Source organism: Bombus bifarius, unplaced genomic scaffold (genome assembly GCF_011952205.1).
Source record: "Bombus bifarius isolate JDL3187 unplaced genomic scaffold, Bbif_JDL3187 scf7180000008176, whole genome shotgun sequence".
Taxonomy (NCBI): Eukaryota; Metazoa; Arthropoda; class Insecta; order Hymenoptera; family Apidae; genus Bombus; species Bombus bifarius.
In genome coordinates this window covers 51225-76043 of record NW_022884493.1, presented here as the reverse complement: position 1 = coordinate 76043, position 24819 = coordinate 51225, and the positions used below count along the sequence as shown (strand labels likewise).

Here is a 24819-nt window from a genome sequence, read left to right as displayed (position 1 = left end):
AGAAAAATCTAGAATAGGGAAATCTCTGGTAAATTTTTAAATTGAATTACTGTAATACTGATTTGTAATATTTAGCCGTTAGGTGCGCTGAAGTCTGTTTCTTGCTTATAGATATGTTGTACTTTAAGAAGACGTAGTTCGGTCTAATCCTGAGTTGTAAATGGTGGATGGCCTGTCATCGTTGTCGCGTTAACATCAGGTACGTAGATTTGTATCTCATTTATGTTTGATTTTTAATTATGACATTAACGAAAAATAATGATGATTTCTACGAAGAATTGTTGATCGCCTTATAAAGAACATCAGTTCTAATAATAAATATTATTCTTTCTTGAAATCTTGTTTCATGACACCTTTGATTACGTAAAATTATTGCACCAGACGAAAATAGTCACCTGACTTAAGAGATATAGTTATTTCTTTCGTATTTTTTTTTTAGAAAAGATCCTTAATAACTTTTAACATTTATTTTACACTTTCATATTAACCCATCAATAATAAAATATTCTTAATGATTGAATTAAATAACCTACAATATGATTGTGTTCAAATGAAAAATATTATCTTTCATATATGTAGATATAAATGTAATTGTGTAGTTGCAATAGGTATTTAGAAATCTATCGTAAATTCTGCACTTTTTTTCGTAGTTTCACTTTTAATAAGATTCTTAGATTCATTTGTTCTTGCTAATCCCTATCGGTATGCCAAAAAATTGACGTTTGACCACGTTTTTCGGACAAATGTCATATGTTTCTGACATTGTCTAATTGACAAAGGATTGCGTCTTATTTGCATAACTGTTTTAAAAACTAGAAATATATTTTAATAATCCTTTGCTATTTATTTTTTATTAAAACTACTATATGAAGTAATTGTAAGTACGTATTGATATACACACCGACTACTGATGTTGTAATGATAGATAATTCGTTATCGTCTGTATAGCGTAATTAATATGAATAGTTTTTGTTAACTTCAATATGAGTTACACAATGTAATACCATAATTAGTGTTAGTGACACATTGAATTTTGATATTGTAAATTATAATCTAACCTAATATTTTTGTTTTAAATGTATATCTACTTATGTTTTGTAACATGTCAATAAAGTTGAATATAAAGAGTTTATTATGAATCTCCTTAATGTGTTTTGATTTTCTTGTTAGCTTATCTGTCTTACATTAGTCATTTATTATGATAGACTATGTCATTTGTGCAGACCAGTCTGCATTATAATGCATATACATGTATGTTCTTTGTTTTACCATTAATATACTTAAATTCATATCCATATATATTAATATCTTAGTTTCAGCTTATGCAAAATTTTTGTACATTTTCTTAACAACATCTGTTACACAAAAATTATTTTAATGTTATTAAACTATAGAAATGTTAAATATCATATATATTTTATGTTTTATATGCAATGTAACATTAGCATCTTTTGGATATTTACCATTTCTCATTTTATATACCTCTAACATGTTAATGTTCAGAAGCATAAAAAGAAGTTATATTTTATACATAAAAAATATATAAGTATGTATGTACATTTCTAATCAACATAATTTGAGTAGACATGCAGATTTAGATATGCTATATCAGCAGATTACCACTTATATTATTTCAAAGAAATATTTATCAACAACAATATCTTAATTATTACTTTAAAAAATGTGTATCTTCCATAATTGTAAGTGGTATACATATACTTAGAGTTATTGATTTCATCATGTGCTAAGTTTTAAAGTTGGCACATCATACATGGTTGTGCAACTGAAATCTACAATTAAAATTAAAGAGAAATTTAAAAATATTTTTTTATAAATAGATTAAAGTCTTGCAAAAGACTTGATTACAAAATTTTTTTACAAAGCAATAGGACATATTTGTTCTTATTACACAAACATATCCTATGGTTTTGTAACAAAAGGATTGTTTAAGGAAATATGCTGTTTTCTTTAAATGCAAAATGTATTATTGGTAATTATCTATTTTTTCCAATCTTTATATGAAGTAAAGTTGATAAAATTTGATAAAAGCACTAAAGATTTACTAGTAATTTTAAATAAAAACTATCAATTTTGTGAGTAATTACAGATAAAGATCTTTGTACAATACAATCTCAAAGATAATAATGTACTTATATACTTGTAGTTTTAATCATATGAATTATATATAAATAGTTTAGTTATACCATAAAATAATGTATAAATATATGATTTATAAGTTTTGGATACCTAGTGAACAGATATATTGATACTAATATTTGTTGCAGGTAAAAATGTATAAGGCAAGGACCCTATTTAGTACATTGGCCCCTTTAGCGCCACGAATGTGCAGGCCTGAAAGGTTTGCATCATGGTTGGTTCGAAGCCATCCTCTGACAAGGACCACACAGGTGATAGTTATCGAACCAATTAGAAAGTATAGCAAGGTAGCCACAGAACCTTTTCTCAATGGCAGTTCCAGCACTTATGTAGAAGAAATGTATAATGCATGGCTACAAGATCCTCATAGTGTACATGTGGTTAGTAGTAAATTCATGGAATATATCCTTGTTATTGAAGTAAACATTAACTGTAATTTTTTATGAATTTTATTACTTTTATTTTTAGTCTTGGGACTCATTTTTTCGCAGTAGTACTGCTGGAGCTGCACCAGGTCTTGCATATCAGGCGCCTCCTTCTCTTGCTCCAAGTCATAACCAAGTTCCATTAGGAGCATTATTACCACTTGGTGGTGGTACACAATTGAGCCAAATACCTGTTAATGAAAAGATTATTGATGACCATCTGGCTGTTCAAGCTATTATTCGTTCTTATCAGGTATGTTAATTTTATATTGCGTATTTAAAAAAACTGGGATAACAACAACTATGTTTCAACAAAATATTATGTTTCCAAGCACCAAATTTTTTATACGTGTGTATTATTATTAAATACATTACAAAAATTTAATTATATTTTTTATTTTACATAAGATATTCAATTTAAGTGAAATTATATAATGTTTTATGGCTTCATGTTAAAGCTTTTAGATGTTCTATCTTATCTTTTTGATTATTAGAAAAAGTGTCTTAATATTTTGACTATAATTCAGTCATTATTTGATCTTGAAACATTATAGCATGTGTTCTAGAAACATTGTATGTATGTTTTATGTTGAAGGGAAATTTCTACTATCATGTTGCATGTGATATCAAATAAGAGTTTTGTTTCAATTTCCACATGTCCTAATCTTTATTTCTTTTCTTAATACCATATTTATGTTCACTAATCTAGTTGATATGTTAGTTCTGCAATTGATAAGAAGAAAAAAAAAAAGCAAACTTATGAAACATATAGGACATAAGAAATTGATACTGAAACTATTTCATTAAGGGCTATCATGTATTTCATGAAATAATCCATCATTGCGTCCTATCATTGAAAAAATATTTCGAGCACTGATTAAGAATGTCAGATTATATTCAAGTATTGCATAATAGCCTTATTTTATTAGATGCTTATTGCATCTATCACCTCTAGCATGTTTTACAATTAAATATTTCCCACAAATTATGTGTTAGATTTGTGATGTAAATTATAGCTCTAAATTATAACTTATTAATACATATCTAAAAAAGAGGAAAACCAATAGAGAATTAGTAAAAGCATAAAATGATATTAGAAGGCAATTGATGTTCAGAAAGTAAATTAAAGTTATATTTTTATATTATTTTATATTTTGTAAAATTATAATTATACAAATATATCAAATGAAGTTAAAATTTTACCCAAAGGTTACGGTAGCTTTAATTTTAAGAAATATTACAGATTTCGTTTAAAAAATTATGATGCATACTTTTATATGAGTTTAGAATTAAAGGTTAATTTAAAGGGGTTAATTTAAAGGTCTAAATTGAAAGTTTTAATGTGCTATAGCAATAATTAGTGAATAGTTAAGGAGTGATTACACTTTTAATAGCAATATTGTATTTCTATAATGTAGTAATGTATGGTAGTTAAAAAAATGGAAAAACTGATATACATTGGGGTCCTTTTGGAATTATTTATTGGCATATAGGCTCGAGGTCACTTAGTTGCTGATCTGGACCCACTGGGTATTATGCAAACAGACCTGATACATAACCATTATGCAGCCCGCAAGGGATCTCCTGAACAAGTTCTGCGACAATATATGCTTGGTAAGGCTTTTACCCAAACCAATTCCTTAAAGTATTACTTTAGTTTTTATATGTATAAAGTAAAGGTGTGTTTATAAATGCTATATTACAATGCTGGTTTTAGATTATATCTGTTTAGTTAATTTTGTCAAAATTTATGTGATTATTGTGACTTTTAAAGTACCAGAGCTTTTTAAAACACCTTCACCAAATATATGTCACATTTCACATCATAAAAACAAACATCATGGTTTCTATCATATGCATTAACTCCTTCTTAACCATTATCATACCTTCCTTCTTCATAAATAATTGGAGTAATTTATGTGTATGTATTTTAATAAAGAAGATTTTATGAAATACATGAAATTTATAAAATATTAGTAAAATACAAGAAAGAAGTTGTTGGATTGAATATATTGAGAAGGTGTTATGTGAATGTAGATTCATGATAAGTTTTACTGATACTGAAAATGTTCTCATCCCTCTTAAGGAAGAGTGGGATGTTTATCGGTTTATATTTTGCAATTTGTATCGATAGTATGTTACATGTGTATGAATAATGTTCTTAAGTTGCTTCTTATGATAAGTGTATTAGTATTTATGACGTATTTTCAAATATCATGCACAAATAAACTGTCTAAGGTAAGAAAATGTATTGGAAATCATTGCTATGCATGCTTGCAGATGATGTTAGCAGCTTTGCTTTTATATGTTTGCAATTATAATTTGGAATGTTTGTTTCTGGAACAAGTTATTATTTAACTATCTATATCGTATTACAACCATTAGTTTCTGTTTTGTGGAAGGATATTTGAGTTATGTTTGCTTAATTTAATCCTTAAAAAATAATAAAATAACAAATAATAAAATATTCTTGTTCTAAATACATAAACTAGGTTTAGTTATAGAAAGCATGTATATAACATGCTTTAACTGTTAACATATCAATATTAACGAATATTTATTTTATCAATAGGTATGTTTGCTTTTAATTACTGTGATGTGATGTTTTTAAAAGATAATTTTTCTCTTTTTATTTCTTGAAAACATATGAGTCAATATTTTAAGACACATTTAAGTGAACATTAGTCACAGTGATTTATTTTAATGTTTGTAATGAGTTAAGAAGTTTGAAGAACTAAAAACTACTTGGTTCGTATGAATGTGGCGTTAAATTGACAGATTCGTGGCCATCATATCGCTAAATTGGATCCACTTGGCATCAACAGCGCTGATCTTGATGATAGACACCCACAAGAATTGCTCTATAATCATTACTCATTCGGTAAGCCTAAATAAATGTGTTTCTGCATAAATCAAAGGAATGAAGGTCCAGAGTGTACTTTATGTGAGGTATTACTATGTATTAAAAAGACTATCAAAAATTTAACTGCTTGAAGTAAGCAATATTTTGCTTCATTATTTCTTTAACATTGTCCTAACTTGAAGATGTTTGTGTAATAATTTACTTATTTCACCACAATATGATACTTGTTATTATTGGAAATATCATTTTTATTATTATGATTCATATTTCATCTCATTTTCTTCCTGGACACAAAGTACAGCATAATAAACAGAAAAGATACCTTAAATCTAAACAATATTGCAAAGTTAGTTACAGTAAAAATTGATAAAATGATATTAATATTGTTTTTAGATAAATATATTTAGTGGCGAAACCTTATTGTAATACATATAAAAAGAGTTTTGCTCAATAATTTAATTATTCAGTTTAAGCATAATGTCCACAGGGAACAGAGCACATACTACTACTTACTCACAGGAACTACAGTACAGAATAGCTACACTTATGAAAAGTATGTAAGAATAATAATTAAAATGAGAGTTCAATTTAAAGCTTTTGTAAAATATTAGTATTTTTGGGATGTGATGGTTCGCTATGGGATTACATAAAAATTGGCATTAAAGGTAAATTGTAAAGGTGCTTGGGTCCTTTATATGAACATTGATTGCTATATTTTGCTGTAAAGGTATTTGTGCCAGGAATAATTTTTGAATATTTTTTTTTTGGGGAAAAATTGGAGGAAGTATAGGATAATAAATAATATTATTACCACACCTAACAGTTTATGTACGATGTAATAAAAGATGTTTGTATAAGTATTTTTGTAGAGCATACTTTTCGCAAATACTTCCTCCTCAAGTTCCTATTTATTTATTAAATGATTTTTGTATAATCTATATGTTTTAATATCATTTTTCAAATTTCTACACTTTTCTGTATCTTATTTTATTTTATAAATTGTGTGGCCAATGTGTAAAAATTTTGTCATATTATTGTACTGTTATCATTTTAGTATTTTTGGTGATTGCTTTTATTAATAATGCTTCATTGAGTTTTACAGCTTTGTATTTGAATACTTTTTTCAGTTTTCCATTTATTTCTCTTCTTACAAATATTGTGGAGAGGGTTTGTTATAATCTTAACTATTTGTTTTTTTTTAAAGAAATGATGCATGTATATATCATGTGCCAAACATTTTGTATACATATATTCACATATGATATTAAAAGAACTATTTACATATATTTATAATGCAAATATAGAAAACACTGTATTTGAGTTTCATGCCATATAAAATTCTCTTTTTTTGCTTCATAGTTTACATTTTCAGTATCAGTTACAAAAATATATACACTATATTTTAATGAAAAGAAGTGCGTACTATATATAATAAGTAGTTATAACAAAAGAGATGTCTTTTTAGATATATTTGGAATTAATTATCCTATGTTGATTCTATTATAAATACATACGTGACGTGGCATTGCGTTTGCCTTTTATTATATTCATGTTTTTTTAAAATAAGCAAATATTTCATTGTTCGATTTCTACAGAGGAATCCGATATGGATCGTATTTTCAAGTTGCCATCCACCACTTTTATTGGTGGCAAAGAAAAATCATTGCCCCTTCGTGAAATCTTAAAAAGACTAGAAGCTGCTTACTGCGGCCACATCGGTGTGGAATTCATGTTTATCAATTCTTTGGAACAATGCAATTGGATTCGACAAAAAATGGAGACTCCTGGTATTATGGAAATGACGAATGATGAAAGAAGACTTATTTTGGCTAGATTAACTCGTGCAACTGGGTATATAAAATATCGAAATTAAACATTTTTACATTTACACCAACAATAAAATGTTTATTGTTATATTTTGTATTCTCACTGTAGATTTGAAGCATTCCTTGCACGCAAATGGTCATCTGAGAAGAGATTTGGATTGGAAGGATGTGAAATTCTGATTCCTGCTATGAAGCAGGTAATTGATAAATCAACTGAGTTAGGAGTTGAATCCATTGTCATGGGTATGCCTCATCGTGGCCGTTTAAATGTCCTTGCTAACGTTTGTCGTAAACCCTTGAGTCAAATATTCACTCAATTTGCGGCTCTAGAAGCAGCTGATGATGTAAGTGTATATGATATTTACAATACGAAATTTGATCTTGTCATTTATATGGATATGTTTTACTAATTCTTAATAATCTAGGGTTCTGGTGATGTTAAATATCATTTGGGAACATACATTGAGCGTTTGAATCGAGTAACAAACAAAAACATTCGTTTAGCTGTTGTGGCAAATCCATCTCATTTAGAAGCTGTCGATCCAGTAGTACAAGGAAAAACTCGTGCAGAACAATTTTATCGCGGTGATGGCGAAGGCAAGAAGGTACACTATACGGAGTGATTTACATTGATAACAAAATTTTATTACTTCTCTGGAAGCTTCATAATTAAACTGATATTAACAGGTCATGTCTATTCTTCTGCACGGCGATGCTGCATTCTGTGGGCAGGGTATTGTTTTTGAAACAATGCACTTGTCAGACTTACCAGATTATACAACTCATGGTACTATTCATATTGTGGTGAATAATCAAATTGGATTTACTACAGATCCAAGACATTCACGATCCTCTCCATATTGTACTGGTAAGTATCTCATCATACACATAAAAGATAATCTTTTTGTGTTCTAAGGTTACTCTAATCATTAATGATTTTATGAAAGATGTTGCAAGAGTAGTGAATGCACCCATTTTCCATGTAAATTCGGATGATCCTGAGGCAGTAATGCATGTTTGTAAAGTTGCTGCAGAATGGAGAGCAACTTTCCATAAAGATGTTGTTATTGATATTGTATCATATAGACGAAATGGTCACAATGAGATTGATGAACCTATGTTCACACAGCCTTTGATGTATCGAAAAATTAGAAATACTCCACCAGTTTTAGACATATATGCCAAAAGTCTTATTGATGATAGTGTTGTTTCTGCTGAAGAAGTTAAGGTACTGAAATAAGAAATATTTTACTTATTTGAGTATATGTGACTAAGTTTTTGTAATGATATTACAGGATGTTAAAGATAAATATGAGAAAATTTGTGAAGAAGCATATGTCAATGCTAGACAAGAAACACATATTAAGTACAAAGATTGGTTGGATTCTCCATGGTCCGGTTTCTTTGAAGGAAAAGACCCTTTAAAAGTATCTCCTACCGGTATTAAAGAAGACACACTCATTCATATTGGAAAAAAATTCTCTTCACCACCACCCAACGCAGCTGAATTTGTGGTTCATAAAGGTAAATGTCTCTCTAATTATGAATGAATTAATTAATTAGATATATATTAATTTGAAACATATAAACATACAGGTATCGAGCGTATTTTAAAATCTCGTATGGAAATGATAGAAGCGCGAACAGTTGATTGGGCTCTTGGAGAAGCTATGGCCTTTGGTTCTTTACTTAAAGAGGGTATTCATGTTAGATTATCAGGTCAAGATGTAGAAAGAGGAACTTTTTCACACAGACATCATGTTCTCCATCATCAAACTGTGGATAAAGCTACTTACAGACCACTGTGTTATCTTTACCCAGATCAAGCTCCATATACTGTATGCAATAGTTCTTTATCAGAGTTTGGTGTACTTGGTAATGTTATGATATTACTTAAATTGGCTTTATATATATGTTTTAATGATATTACGAATAAAAATATTTTTTTTTGTTAAACTTTTAGGATTTGAATTAGGTTATTCTATGACTAATCCTAATGCACTAGTGTGCTGGGAAGCACAATTTGGTGATTTCAATAACACGGCACAGTGCATAATTGATCAATTTATCAGCAGTGGTCAAGCTAAATGGGTACGTCAATCTGGTCTTGTAATGTTACAACCTCATGGGCTTGAGGGAATGGTAAGTTCTTAAATATGTGTTTAAAAAATTTGTTATATGACAGTATATAATTATCTACATGATTGTCCGCCTGTTCTAGGGACCTGAACACTCCAGTGCCCGCTTGGAACGTTTCCTACAAATGTCTGCTGATGATCCAGATTATTTCCCTCCTGAAAGCGAAGAATTCGCTGTGCGTCAGTTACACGATAGCAATTGGATTGTAGCCAATTGCAGTACACCAGCAAATTATTTCCATATTCTAAGAAGACAGATTGCATTGCCATTTAGGAAACCTTTGATTTTAATGACACCAAAATCGTTGCTTCGTCATCCAGAAGCAAAGTCTAGTTTCGATTTGATGCTGGAAAATACAGAATTTCTTAGAGTGATACCAGAAGAAGGTGTAGCTTCTCAAAATCCCAGTAATGTTAAAAGGATAATTTTCTGTTCTGGTAAAGTTTATTACGATTTAAAGAAAGCACGCGCGGAGAAGGAATTGGACGATAAAGTCGCCATTGTGAGAGTCGAACAGGTAAATATTAGTTGCTATCAAATTCGAAAACCTTTTTGTTTATTTTCATTCTATTAATTAAATTTACTCGTATTCTTTTGTTTTTCTAGATTTCACCTTTCCCATACGATTTAGTTAAGAAAGAAGCCGATAAATATGCTAATGCAGAATTAATATGGGCTCAAGAAGAACACAAAAATCAGGGTGCATGGACATACATTCAACCTAGATTTCATACAGCTTTGAATGGAGCTCGTTCTGTATCGTGAGTATCGAAATTCAAACAAATATTAAGATCTGTCTTTTGCAATATGTATGTATAATTTTAGCTTACAAAAATACGTATAAATTGCTCGTGTTTTCATTATAATGAATTTGTGTTGCAAAATCACCTAATTGATACTTGTAACACAAATTATAAAATTTTGGTTGTGCAATACGTTTGTCATATGTTTAGCTGTTCACGTGGCCCAAATTTTTTACTTTGTCACAGTTTCGTTTTCGATGTAATTTATAAAATTTTGATGTGTGTAAATATATCACTAATAAGCAATGTACTTAAGCACAAAATTTATCAATAATTTGTCTTGTACGCGTGCTTGCTAAGCAAAGCAAAAAATTGGGCCATGTTACAGCAGCGGAAGTACGTCATACGACAGTAGGGGTAGCGGAGGGTGGTTTAGTGGTTGGTTCTCATCAACTAAACCAACGAATGTGTCCGAGTCGCTGTCAATAGAATCTAATAAACCCAAACAGAGAACATTAAGGTAATGTTGGTTATAGTATTTGAATAGGATATTTATTATAGCTTTTATTATCATACTTTAATGTAAATATATGATAAGGTATAGCTGTAGAAGGATATAAATGTATAGTTTATGATTAACTTTGATTCGTAAATCTAAATTTTTGTTTCAGGTACGTTGGTCGCCCGACAGGTGCTTCACCCGCAACAGGAAGCAAAATGCAGCACCTCAAAGAACTAAAACAATTACTTGATGACTCCTTCGACGTTTAATTATACTTCGTAGCACTATGTAGAACACATTTTATTTATTTTCTCTTATTATATTTGTTATGTTCCCTTTGCCTTGCTCTATATACATCCTAAGAGGAGATTAACATAATTTGAAATAGTTTCTTCATTACTGATTTATTTAGATGAATTAACGTACACGCACGAATACTTTCTTGATCGTGATAAACCTAGTTAAAAACTTTTTATCTAGATTCAAGATATCGACTTTCTTTTTATTTGATTCCTATTTTACGATGCTGTGGTCCAATCGTAAAAATTAATACATTTTGAAACATTTCTTTGGTTTCATTAAAAGAATAATTAAAAGATTAATCTAATACAAACATATACGCAATGAGTAAGCCATGTAAATATATGCATTTCATTCTTATTTAATGCTTGAATGCGATCCTGTATATTTTTTCTTTTTAATAGGTGACATATATTTATGCTAGTATGTGAGTTGAGTGTTGAACCCGGTGTATGATTGAGTTAGCAGAAACATTTTATTTTATTATGTAAATATATCACAAGAACAAAAATTACATTAGCAAGAAACCTCCTAACATGACTTACTCATTGTCTAAATCTGTCGTTACAATAATCGAAAATATTCGTGCGTTGACGTTTGTATTTTATTCGTTTGTTAATACATAACTTTATGAAACGGATAAGATTAAGAAAAAAGTATTATTTTTAATTTATACAACAGTTTACGCAGAGTGTAAATAATCGATTGTTACGACTGTGGAGACTTAAATGAAACTTTTTGGAGTTTGATAATGTTTATTTACGGCAATTTTTTTATTCATTTATTTATGCCGTAGCGAAAGACAGCCAATTGATTTAATTCTTTATCGTTGCTTTATTTTTATAAAGAATTAAATAATTGGTAGGTTGGTAGAAATATATAAAGGGATATGTCGTAGCATTAGACTCGATTACGTAATGTATTGCGAAAATGTAGATTATGTGAACTTAATAGGAAAGAAAAAATGTTTACGAGATCGAGTCGTAATGTTACTCTTCAAAAAGTTCCAAAGACTTCTCTAAAAAGGTGGGAATAGAAGACAATTCGCTAATGCTAGTTGGAATATTTAAAAAAAATTATTTTATTGTTATTTTATCTTAGCCAATGATATACCTTGGTTGCTCCATAGTCTGCGAAGGCACAGTATTTATATTCTACATGTGAATCATTTGAAGAATGAGTTTTATGAATGGAATATCTGTTGTACCATGTCACTGATTGGAAAGTATTGTATCAAATTTAAGTTATACGTAACAATAGTACACGATATTTTGTAATCCGCTAGAATACGATAGATGCAATGTGGTCCTAAATAAATTGCGGTACTGTTATTCCACTCATCATTTCTTGTTATTACATGCATAATAACGACGATATATACATGTATGCTCTGATATTAAAGTTTAATAGGTCAAAGTTACGAATGAGAATAAACTGAAGTTTACTTACGTTAGTACACATATGTCGGTATATCGTGGTAAATATTGTAGCATCTTATGAAATTAAATTATATTAGCCATTATCAGGTATTTTTAAATAACCTTTCCCCTTTTAATAAAATCTAGTACTTTTTTCCCCTCAATTGTAATACTAACTATTATTTAACGTCATTAAAGACTGAAAGGACATAATAAAATCGTCATTTCGTCATACATAATTCACACTGAATGTTTATTTAATTGCATAATTTTTTATCAGAATGTGGATTAAGGAAAGATTTGACATGTTTTGCAGCATATAAAATTTGCACCAACTTGTAGAATTTGTAGAAGAACTACAAGTTTTATGTTTTAAATATAATTAAATATAATATTATGTTATTTTAACAATTTTTTATCGCGATTAATTCTTGATCAGTTTTAATTTAACATTTGTTGCAATGAACAATAAATAAAATATATATTTATATTTTATATTATATAAAGTACATTTATAACGTCAGTTCGCAAATTAATAATCAGTTTGTCCCAAAACACTATACATGATCCTCTTGAAGCTGTTACTCTGGTGGATTTTTTCACCGTCGTCATCAAGAATATTTACCTAGAAAAAATTATAAATTACCATTGTAGTTGAATAAAGTGATATCGTTAACAAATTTTATAAACGCTTGGCATTCATAGTAATACAATACATATGTTTGAATCATTTGAATGAATTATAATTTTTGAATTGGTTTTAAATATTTAAGGAGAAGATTTTTTCTGTCACCATAAAATATCTTATTCAGTATTTATAAACAAATGTATACGTAAAAATATGCAAGTGACATATACGAATCGACATCAGATTTATGTAAATAATCGTTTGTGATTATAATGTGTTTATAAAAGGGAAAAGAATTTCTATATTCATTCAATTTATATAATTACAAAGACTGCCGTGAGTCTATTAAAATTAAAATGTTACAGTTAAATGGTGACATCGAGTGATCTAGCCGCACTCAGCCAGTAAGCATTCCTGTGGCTAGAGTTACCAGGACATTCTTTGCACCGGCCGCCTAACTGCCCTATTTGAAGAAAAAAAGTAATTCTGTGTTGACATCGTACAGTCCCGAACAAGACTCAAGCTCTAAAGTCTCTCCTATATTATTTCAACTTTCAACCTAAGTATGTATGTCTGTGATGTATGGCTTCAACATGTAGACTTTAACGTCGACCGATCGTACAACCTCACTATATCGTTTCTACCGACTTTACTTATGTGTCCACGTACGTATATTCTATACATGTATGTACATATAACGCGGTCAAATGACGCTGATGTAAAATCCGAATATGTATTTAAAGTTTTACTTACGTATGGTCCAGCTGGACTTTTTGGTCGAGCGTGGTATATCTGAAAATATTTATTGATCAGACAAGAGTAACGTTTAGATAGTAAGTAGAATTTAACTATTCTATATGCATACCCTATTTTGGTTAACCTTTTGCGGAGAGAAAACACCGGTGCGCGCCGGTTGTCTTACTTCCTGCACTACGTCACCAAGAGCCTCCTCTTGCAGAGCCTTGTAAGCCTCGCTCTTGCTCGGGTCGTACTTCACCGGTTTCTTCGAGCTGTACCATTGTATCGCATGTGTACACACGGACTATTTTTAATTCATTTGCCTCGATTTTGTCAGATCGGTTAGCAGCAGCCAGGGTTATATCGCCAATTGTTTGTTCGAGAGCGACTTTCGGACCGCTTCCATGCCCTTTTCATTAATCGAGTCACAAATATGTCTCAACTAAATCTTTGATGCTTTTCTCGAGAATCACATGAGGTGTCGATTCTTACATTTAAGATACTATATTTCACTAATAGGATACAAATAGCTGCTTTTAGTGATACTGATTTGTAATTTTCGAGAATTGCTTCTTGATTGTATGAGTATCAAAATTAGTAAGGCTACTAATTTGCATGAACATTTACTCTGATTAATTATTGATTACTTTCAATGGTACAGCATGCAGAAAAATATATAGTATGGTTATTCTAAGAATTTCCTTTGAAACTTGTTTTTTTTCTAGCTTTTCCGTCGATTTTATCGATTTACTTGAAGTCACAACAACAAATTGCAATATGTATGTATCTATGTAGTTATATGCATCACGACCCTATAATTACGATTTATAGATATTAAACTGTAAAGCAAAAGAGTTTGAATCAATAAATACTTTATCGAACGATTATCAAGAGCTTAATCACGGATCAGTGGCCACGCTCATTTGCCTTATTAAAAAAGAAAGAAAGAAGGAAGGACGATAAACAATTTTAAGAGAAAGAAACAATTGCGAGACAAGGAATGTGACCAATGATTCTCGTGAAAACAATAGAATTTGAAACTATGGATATACTACGACGTGCGAGAAGCATCGAAAAACGTCTCGAACTGGATATTAATTTGGTCTATTGAATTGCGGCCACACATTCTTCGAGGCGGCGGCTATGGCCTGTTCTTTCAAGATTCTCGCTTGCTCCTGTATTTCCTGTTTCTGTTTCACGAAGGAAAAGTCTATGAAAATGCTGGAAAACAAACAAACTGCACGTGAGTGTTATCCATTGTGAAAAGGAAACAACAGTGTAAGGACTGACAGCTGCGTTTTCTGTTCTACGTCCATACTCCCGTTCTGATCACGTGCCCGACAGTCTATAACCAATGAATTGATAAATCCTCGATTTGCAACTTCCGATTAATGTCCCTCGCACGTAAACTATGGGTCATTTTTTCGATGCATTATTATTCAAGTTATAATTTTAAAATATCCGTTAGTTAATGGCGCCAAGATCATAACTGCTCAGAGTTAATAGTTTGATAAGTATCAGCATCCAGCAAAAATTTAATAGTATTAATGCTAGTAACTTTATTACGCTACTGCAAGCTGTACGGCGTATTAATATTTGTTTTATGTATATCTATTTATTACTTACGGTATAGCGGTTGTTTGGCTCTTTATAGTGTCGGCAATATTTTGTTCGGAATAGAGTCCAATTGGTGAGTTAAATTGCTTGTGGACAACCTAAGAATAAAATTGTACGAGATAAAAAATAATAACTGCAGTAACTGCAAATTTATTACAATGGTATTGTTCGTTTAAATCTTTTCTTAAGTCATAAATTTACCACTAAACAAATTGAAAATATGTATTAGTTGGAATTTCATAATTTATCGTAATAACGCGTCTATCAGTTATTTAATAACGTTTTAACACGTATTCAATTAGTTATTTGAAGCTTAATAATAACTTCAGTTACATTATAAAATAGACTTAAAGTTTAGTTAGAAAAGTACCTTGTAGAGATGATATATAAATTTAAATTTAAAAAATCGCTTGATAGGAACAATATACAATTTGAAACAAAAATGTAGATTACATGCCACATAATGACTGTTTTTACTAAAAGCAAAAGCATATTGTATCGCACGGAAGCAAAAGCGATTTGAGTATAAAGTAATCCAAACCTTTGGAACTTCATTCGGTCCCAAGACACGTTGAAGTACCGTTTCTGCCACCTAATCAGATGTTGCACAAAATATATATACAAATTAATATAAAAGATTGTCCTTTGTTTCAAGCAAATCGAAACGTAGGACAGTTTTTCACAAATGAAGCATTTTTCAGCGCAGGATTGAATAAAGCGTACCTTTTGTTTCATAGCAACTTCAGGATGAGCTTGTTCGTAATGATGCGGTGCCGCTCTGATCATCGGATTGGGATGATGGCGCAAGTAGCATTCTCCAAGCGGAGCATCCTTTTTTATCTTTGCACCTGGCAAGACCAGAGGAGTTGTGCGGTATGGCTAAAAATCGACGCTATCAATAGTATTCAGATCATGTAATATACTCCTTTATGTTTATCGATTATGAGTGTAACTATTTCAACTGTACCTTGAAATAATGATACAAATAATGATACGAATGGTAAAAATAAGGTACGAGTAAAGTTGTAATTAATCGATAAAAATAATTAACGAATTATGTGTAACGAAAAAAGTGTTTAATAAGCTAAGTAGGCGTGAAATATTCTGCCAGAACGGTGTCAATTACCAACCAACGAAAGCTAAAATAAGCCATTATTAAGAGGCCATGATGACCGATGACACCTCGTTAATTTTCGACACTGTTGCAATAACAACGTATGGCTTTTATCTTCAAACGTGATTAAAAATATATTTACCGATTATTTCCTCGATATTGATGTGTTATTTTTCCGTAGGTTCTCTATTTACGTTTAATTGCTTTTTTACGATGACAATTCGTTAAACGACCAAATATCATTACAACGAAGATGATATTTTTGGCCAACTATAGCAACCGGAAATGAACACGCACTGTGAAATATAATGCTCGACCACCATTAGTTTCAAATGAAAGGTATAAAAAGTATCTAAAATTTTTGGTACTTGGCTCGTATCTGTACAATGAGAAAATTGCATAAAGCCGTGGCGTTACAAACAAAGCGTTTGCCAAGTATTTCCTGCGATTACGTTATCTATCGTTCTACACGGAGTTTTACGCAGAATTACGAAATTATTAAAAATACAATTGTTACATTTCCACGAAAACTCGAGAAGAGTCGAGAAGATTGAAGAACAGAAACCGTGGGCTATAAAGATGTAAGATGATTATGCTTGCTTGATGTTGTTTGATCGGCTGTCGTCATTGCTAAAAAATGACGAAAATGAGAATGTCAAGTGGAACGATGTAGAAAGAGAGTGAACAGCAGGATAAAGTTACGCGTCGTATTTATAAGACGCGCTTGCAAGAATAGAAGATCGAATTTGAATACAGTCACTATCGACTTTGTTTCGAACGAACTACGATTGAACGACCGATGCAACGATCGATGCAACGATCGATGCAATCCTGGCTTTCACGAGATCATTAATTATATCAAATAACGATTATTTCATTATAAATGGGTCAGAAATATTATCTTAGAGGGTGAGTAACGGTCTCTCTCTTTCTCTCTCTTTCTCTCTCTCTCTCTCTCTCTCTCTCTCTCTCGAAATAGATGAAGGACCCTAGCCGGCAAAAATAACGTGTACCCCGTCTGCTGCGAAATTTTTCTCCGCCACGATCAATGCTTGTCAACTCTTGATTAATTTTTATTATCATTGATCTTTTTAATTAAAAAGTTGAAAGCACGATTAAAGTACTTCCATCGAGTATCTACTTATGTCATATACTTATATCATTATTAACTATCCGTCGAAAATATGTCATTTCGGAGAAGGAAGTTGTTTTCACGTCGTTTTATAGAATGTCCCCGAACTAAATTCGGACGCACCGAAACAGTTGTTTCGAAAATTGTTTATCGTTTGGCTCGGTAGCGATGCACTGAAACTCGAACTACAACAATGAAAAAACTTTCTAGATTCTGCTGGCAAGGTACACAGAAAAGACAACAAGTGTTTCGATATTTTGTAAATTGAGTCACAGTATCTGATAGACCAAAGGTCTGGTAAATTAAAATGTTTCTACATAATCAACAACGATCCCTGTCCTATGTATTTCTTTCGTGTTTATTCCCTTAGCCTGCGATAACGTTTTTCAACGTTGCCGAAATAATTTTTTAACGAAGCAAGTTCTTTGGAAAGTCAAGAGGACAAGCTGTAAGAGTGTCGTTGTATGACCCTCTTGTGTTTGAGTAACCCAGATCTCATTTACGAAAATAGATTAAGATTCCAATGAATAGTCGGTAACATGCTTACATTCGTTTTATTGCATCGCGTTATTAGTCAGTCATACCCCCCGTAATCTTTTTTCAATTGAATCGTTCTTCCTTCCGTTGCATTCGTTCTTACAGTGTGCACCGTTTCGTGATAAGCCGTATGCAAGTTCGTTTGCTTGTCTTTTTCAGTGTCATTAGGGTAGAATCAAGACCTAGCCCTACTTTTACGGAGGGTGTCAAGGTTGGCACTCGGCGACGTAATTCAAAATTTAGATCATCTTACGTTACGTGTTCGTTTCTAACGAGTAATAGTCGATTTCGATCGCTAATCCATATCTTTAAATTCTTTATAGAAAAAACGATTGCTGTTAAAATATCCGTTCTGAATCAGTGTCGACAGATACGAGAAAAAAATAATATAAGACGGATGAGAAGGAAAACGTTGCGTTAGGAACAACACGGTCTTCTTTCTCGATGCTGTGTTGTTTTATTTTCAACAATGATAAGATATTTTATCTTGTTAACTGATGCGAAATGTCAACGAGACGATAAAAATTCTTTTTTTGAATTAAGACTATTCCTGTCCGTCAAGGATCGATAATTCAACAAAAGATGAAAAGAAATTGCACCGCCGTAGTAACAAAGATTGGATAGATCGGCATAAAGTTCTGATTAATTAAATACTTGAATGATATCGTAACGATGATGAATTATCGATATTCGACGAAACATGGAATAGGTTTCCTTTACTTTTAATGACTGATAACTGTTTCGTACCCAAAACACGGCAGCCTCCTCCTCTTTCGGCTGGTGTTCGATGTTGTGACGATAAATGGTCGTGTAAGCCGGCATCGTTTTCTTAATCGAACCAAAGTTCGTATTCCTGCAACTGCGGTAGCACTCTTAATCGAGAATCGCTTTCTTTTTTCCCCTCTTTCCTCCCGCTTTCACCGAGAAGTTACTTCACTTTTTTCCTGTGGATCTCTCCCTTACGAATATTCGCTAACGCACTGCCTCGTTGCGCGGGCGGCACTAACTCTGGTCTTTTCCACGCGACTCCTCTCGCGCTCTTTCTTCTCCTCTCCACGTATTACCGACGTATCTCGATCGTTCCTACGTTTTATCCTCTTGATCGGCGATATAATTTTCTTGTCGATCTCTATCAGCTACCACAATCCTTTTTCTTGCTAGCAGCATTTCCTCTCCAATATAAAAAATGCTTACCGAAACGATCCTTTCGATAGAATAATTACAACCCATTAAACGATTAATTTCTATTTCGATTGCCATTTGTATGTATTTTTGATCGATTGTGTCACATCTGGATTCGAACCAAATCCCGAGAAAACTAGAAAATAGGTATTCTTAATCATTTCAAATGTGAATTGTTCTTCGAATCAATCATTCTCGCATTCGTTTCTTCTTTTTTTTCTTCTTTTTTTATTTGTACATTCTGCTTGTTACATACGTTCGTTAACCAGGCGATGTTTTCTTCGATATAACGATTGGTATATCTCGCGACCTTGGACGAATATCCGAAACATCGTGGAAAATGTTTTCCTTGGCTCAGCGTGCCTTTTCATCGCCGGTTTAGTTACTTATCATAAACAAATACAAACGTTTTGTACCGAGTTTCGCTATTGTATTTCCCTTAAAGTAGCCATAGGACTACTTCGGAGGGAATCTAATACTCGATGAATCGTTTATTGCACGAACAGAGTATAACGGTTAACACGTACCGTTCTCTTGGAATTTCTCTAAGTTGACATTTTGTTGTTGCAATCGGCAGAACAATAAGAATGTGTATTTTCAAGCGGAGACTAGGATCGAAATAGTGTTCCGAAATCGTTCTGGATCGCGTAGTATTGGATCGGAGAGGTGGTTTCGATGCAAAAGCGATATTTATAGCGTGGCAACTGCCTCTACGTGGACTTTCCGGCATCGTGGCGGGCCAACAAAAATATATTCACGCTTCGGACGTCTCGCGAATAAAGGCGTCTTCGTATCACGAAACTGTACGTACATATATAGCTATTGATCTCTCAAATCTTCCGAGACCGTGATTCCATCTGACAAAGTCAGCGGTAATCGTGTCCCCGTCGAAATCGTAAGCTTAACGAAGAGTGTAAGAGAATAATCCGCTACTTAGCTAAGAAGACAGAGCGATACGCGGGGAGCGGTAGCCGTATAAATGGATGGATTAACAACCGGACTAAAAGCTCGACTAAAAGCCAAAGACGAACGAGTAAATACTCTCGCCGTTTCGACGAAGGGGTTCAAATCGATCTATGTTTAACGATCATGTACGGATAGCTTGCCCTAAATTCGTTATTAAACGACCGTAAGATCATTTTTCCACTTGAACCGAAATCGAATACATCGTACAGCTTGTTGACATCTTCGGATAGAATGCGGAAATAGCAAATTATATTCGACGGATATTCTGTCATTCCACAACTACTCGGTGATCCAACTATGAGTTATTGAGTTTCAAAGCGTTCGAACGACATATTTCGAAACGGTGTGTAACTTGCCAAATGCAATATACCGTGTACTTTGAAATACAATAATTTATATTCTAGTCGCATGATATACATATAAATTCATTACGAAGAACGATATTATGCGGAGCATGCAGAAGACGATGTCACTTTTCAACAATTATCCAAGTTTAATCCAGTTGCTCTATTTATTTCTTATTTCTTTATCTTTATTTCTCTCGAGTCTTTGACGGCACGGAAGCCATAGAAAAAAATATCTAATTTCATAGATAACGATCTCTGCTCTACTTAGCGAATGATTTTGTCGTTTCGCCGGATGGGTTTGTTATTTGCTTGTCAATCTTTTTATAGAGCCTTTTAAACGATCGACTTTCCGATTTTATTTATCTGTGAATCTAGAGCAACTTATCGGACATTATGATATTCAGAATGTACAGCGGCGACGAAACGTCGTCGAAAAGAGTTACAGGGTGTTGGAAAAGAATTATAGATACATCCAACAATCGTGAAGACGTATCATTCGCTTCATCTTCATAGTATTGCATTTACGGATCAATGAACTACTCTGGTAGTTTGAACTAATCAGGCGACGTTTACATTCTCAAATTTAGGAAGCGCTATAGAAAACAATTTTCTTTTTTTTTTTTTTCAAGAATCGATGTTGCAATGAAATGCTCCGAGTGAATGACAATCCGTTCTTACTATTGTCTCCGAGGCCATACCGTGTGTTACGTGGATTCTATTGTTTGTTTAAAATACACTTGCTAAAATTAATTGTCGATGAGATAGAAGCGAGCAAATACTTACATTCGCTTGATCGTTGTTCAAATTCTCGGGCAGAACGTTGAACATAATATATATTGAACGAGTTTATTACAACAGGACGAATAGCGATGTAGATTGCTTGCTCCTGCGTGTGAATTCGTGTTTCAAAATCTGCTGAAAGTACCTGCGACAAATTGGCTCTCTCTTCGCGAACCTCATCGAGATGTTCGTGCGGTAAGTTAAGGTGTTCCGGTGAAGATGCAGGCGGCCTGTATTCGTCGATTAAAGGCGGCGGTACGGGGCTCTTCGGTAATTCCGACGGTATTTTCCGTTGTTTAGCTCTATAGCGGAATGGGAAAGTATCTTACTAACGAATCAATATGAAACAAATTCCTCTCACGAGAGCTTCGATGATACTTTCGACGATCACTTTCAAACATCTGAATTTACTATACAGAAAATAGATTTTGTTTTAATATCGTGTACAGACGTAGCGTAACGATAATGCTTCAACGTTAGAAATTTCAAAGCGGACCAAAACTTGCTTTATCGATCCCTGAAGTTATCAGTGGTTTTCCCTGGCCCTTCTTAATGTAATACATCGATCAAAGGGTACAAAGACGTGCATTTTTCGCTTTTACTTTAATTTTCGAAGATTTTCTACGAAACGAAGGATTCGAAAAATTCTATTGTAATTGCAAGAAAGAAAGTGATCGTCGAACTAACGATGATGTTTCTTGATGCGATGAGCTGTCAATCAGGCGCTGCGATTAAAGTATGTATAAAATAAGGTAGGGAGAAGTTTAATACGAAGCGTTAATAGTCGTGTTACGTAGCAGTAGTAGCGTGCCGATAGTAATGCGATAAATCGAACGCATAATAATAAAGGTGGAATTGCTTTCTGACAGACTAGTGACCGCAGCCCTGTCGCCAGTGTTCAACTGGATAATCGGAGATGACGTGGTAATGTTGATACGAGATGCATTCGACGGCTCAGACCTTTCGACCACGAGCCTTATTGATTCAGAGTTTTGAAGAAGATTCTGCGCGTCTACATGCCTCACATCTCGCGTGTCGTAATCGTCGATTTTCTTGATCACATCACCCCTCTGAAGCGTCTCGTTCTCCGACTGCAAATACAAATTCTATCGTAAGATAACCACGCATCGTTGATTTTCAAAGGCTTGCTATTTCTTAACTAACGTAAGAGAATTCTACGTTCGAGGCATCGTTTTTTAATAATTGAAATAACGTTAGTTTGACTCTCTCTCTCCGACTATAACAATTAAAATAACAGGCATGACATCGGACGTTGTAAAGCTGTATTAGTTACATTATCAACAAAATGTTGCTATCAAGCGAATATCAGAAACATAAATACCGCGAATATCGGTGTTTTTATATTCTAGATTATCGCGCGAAAGATGCGAAGACCTGCCGTTTAATTAGAATACGTAAAGTAATATGCAATGACGATTAAATGATAGAAGCATTTGGATAGCGTTCAAATGTGTTTACGATTTCTCTGTGCTGCATTTAATAGTCATGTTGGATAAAATGCAGTCGAGGCGATCAAAAAGACGCACAAGATTAGGTCACAAGTGTCAGCTAGACGTGATTATGATTTAACGTATACGGTATAATCTACAGGCATCTTGTACTTGTTTAAAAGCGTGACGATATTAGGCGGTAGTTAATTGCTTTGCGAATAAGATAATAATCCGTTTGTAATAAATATTCGTGTATTTTAAATTGGATAGATATCGTTGTATGGTAAGCAGCAACAGCAGCAGCTTATGTACATTAGAAAATGATCTCCATTGCTTGCTGTTCTCTGTTATAGATAGATAAATAGATTTGCTGCAGATCCAATAATAACCATAAGCTGTATGCATCTAACAGTAACAGTAGACATGAAAGAAGAACTCACGCGGGTGACGACGATCGGTGTACCCAAATCAGCGCCTCCAGCGATACGTATTCCCCAAGGTTTGCCGGTGCTGGATCTCTTAAGCTTCACGATCACCGTTTGTTTCCTCGTCATGCTCTACTCTGTCTATCAGAACAACGCAATCGCGTGTTTATAACGAACGGAAATCGCAGAGACCGATCGCTAATTTGAGTATTAAGAGCAAGACGATAACGAAAGAGCACGAAAAAAGGTCAAAGAAACGAAAAGCTTTTCCAATCAAATGAGAAAATTGATAAACTGCGAGATCGTTGAGAAATGTACGACGACTCGAGGCAATATCGAACCCGTGCTTACGCTCCTTACTGGCTAACGAGGACTACTGGCTGCACCGCCACTTTATTTTGACAGGCTTTACTTTTGTGAGCTTAGTTACCCAACTACCGGCTCGCCGCTTCTGCTATTCTGGCCCCATTTCGAATTGGCATACCGTGTGTATTGTTCTGGTCCGACCTGCACTCATTTCTCTGGCATTTGCGGCCTCCCTACCCTTGCTATGCCTACCGATAGGATCAATGATAGTGCATGAAATTAAATATCACAATATTATAAATTCTTAGTAATTTTAACCCGCAAACATTATTCTTCCAAAATGATCCTCTCTTTACAAAGTATGCTTTAAACGACGAATGAAAGTAAATATATACTTGTAAAAATACTTGTAAAAAAATATGCTTGTGTAAAAATACTTTAATTATACGATTAATTATATGACACGTCTATAAGGAATCAGAAAAATGTCGCCGGATATTGAATGAATGTACAGAATTAAACACTGCACGTAAATCATTTATTAAACACATTCATAAATTACAATGGGTGCTTTCCTTCAAAGTTACAAAGGAAAAATATGCCTGTGGATTGCACAATATAATCTTTAAAAAAAAAAGCGATGCAGGATGAAACATAGTCCATCAGATTACATCATCGTAAATTACAGAGGAGAGAAAATGAAGAAAAATGTAGGATTTGATCAGGCTGCTACATATGTACTCACATAGGTTTCGTAAAAGTTGCCTACGGAAAATTTAAGAGACATCTTCGCCTCAAGCTCTTGAAACTCTCAACCGCACTTTCTTCTCTTTTTCACTAATTGTAAGTGATATCTACGAATACTTGAAAGGGTCTCTTCCTTATGTTGTTTCGATCTAATTGACTGCACCGTGATTAATGAGACTACATCAAGAAAGGAAGAGAAATAGTAAAAGAGAGTACATCAAATAAACCGAGAGGAAGAGATTGTACGTAAGTTTGACTTAAATTAGCAACCTATAGCGCGAAAGGTTAGTCAATCACACTTTTAAGAGTGTACCGTTCTAGTGACTCATTTATCTCGATTTACACGATACTAAGAAAGTATATACATAACAGCCGCATTCATCCGAATGATATCGCATCTAAATTAGTAATATTAATTGCCTGTTATTTGTTAATATCCCGCTAATATTGCTAACTGTTAAAAATGAACACCGATA

The 24819-nt window shown here is 32.9% G+C and overlaps 2 protein-coding genes and 1 long non-coding RNA gene across 20 annotated transcripts; 2 read left to right on the top strand and 1 right to left on the bottom strand.

The window, feature by feature from the left end:
- Positions 1-111: 111 nt before the first annotated feature.
- Positions 112-12475, top strand: LOC117209391 (2-oxoglutarate dehydrogenase, mitochondrial). Of its 8 annotated transcripts, none has more exons than XM_033451388.1 (17): positions 112-199; positions 2286-2537; positions 2626-2835; positions 5361-5463; positions 5933-5998; positions 7041-7296; positions 7381-7615; positions 7697-7876; positions 7959-8139; positions 8219-8499; positions 8567-8795; positions 8868-9146; positions 9235-9413; positions 9493-9927; positions 10017-10171; positions 10542-10673; positions 10825-12475. In XM_033451388.1, exons 2-17 carry the CDS (start codon positions 2292-2294, stop codon positions 10922-10924), a joined length of 3267 nt encoding a protein of 1088 aa, XP_033307279.1. In that variant the 5' UTR covers positions 112-199; positions 2286-2291; the 3' UTR covers positions 10925-12475. The 8 variants fall into 8 exon arrangements, with proteins under 8 accessions (XP_033307279.1, XP_033307282.1, XP_033307281.1 ...); XM_033451395.1 differs by lacking the exon at positions 112-199 and adding an exon at positions 4076-4196 and having other exon boundaries at positions 2294-2537; positions 10825-10924; XM_033451391.1 differs by lacking the exon at positions 10542-10673.
- Positions 12476-12597: 122 nt separating this feature from the next.
- Positions 12598-24788, bottom strand: LOC117209395 (PDZ and LIM domain protein 3). 11 transcript variants are annotated; one of them, XM_033451406.1, is made up of 10 exons: positions 24342-24767; positions 23306-23431; positions 22282-22505; positions 21560-21716; positions 16080-16235; positions 15898-15948; positions 15366-15454; positions 13867-14011; positions 13755-13793; positions 12598-12998 (listed from the first exon to the last, which is right to left on the bottom strand). In XM_033451406.1, exons 2-10 carry the CDS (start codon positions 23417-23419, stop codon positions 12906-12908), a joined length of 1068 nt encoding a protein of 355 aa, XP_033307297.1. In that variant the 5' UTR covers positions 23420-23431; positions 24342-24767; the 3' UTR covers positions 12598-12905. The 11 variants fall into 11 exon arrangements, with proteins under 11 accessions (XP_033307297.1, XP_033307296.1, XP_033307300.1 ...); XM_033451405.1 differs by lacking the exon at positions 24342-24767 and adding an exon at positions 23721-23844; XM_033451409.1 differs by lacking the exon at positions 23306-23431.
- On the top strand, positions 22397-23510 carry LOC117209399. Its single transcript, XR_004487914.1, has 2 exons — positions 22397-22525; positions 23219-23510. It is a non-coding gene; the product is annotated as an uncharacterized LOC117209399 (long non-coding RNA).
- Positions 24789-24819: the final 31 nt, after the last annotated feature.

Excerpts from the sequence above, each read along its gene's own strand:
- LOC117209391 (XM_033451388.1), top strand. The coding sequence starts at position 2,292 with ATGTATAAGGCAAGGACCCTATTTAGTACATTGGCCCCTTTAGCGCCA. Across the intron at positions 7,297-7,380 it reads AGATTAACTCGTGCAACTGG|ATTTGAAGCATTCCTTGCAC; the intron begins GTATATAAAATA and ends TTCTCACTGTAG. Across the intron at positions 10,674-10,824 it reads CCCAAACAGAGAACATTAAG|GTACGTTGGTCGCCCGACAG; the intron begins GTAATGTTGGTT and ends TTTTTGTTTCAG.
- LOC117209395 (XM_033451406.1), bottom strand. The coding sequence starts at position 23,419 with ATGACGAGGAAACAAACGGTGATCGTGAAGCTTAAGAGATCCAGCACC. Across the intron at positions 22,506-23,305 it reads CACCGATCGTCGTCACCCGC|TCGGAGAACGAGACGCTTCA; the intron begins GTGAGTTCTTCT and ends TTGTATTTGCAG. Across the intron at positions 13,794-13,866 it reads AAAAGGTTAACCAAAATAGG|ATATACCACGCTCGACCAAA; the intron begins GTATGCATATAG and ends AAATATTTTCAG.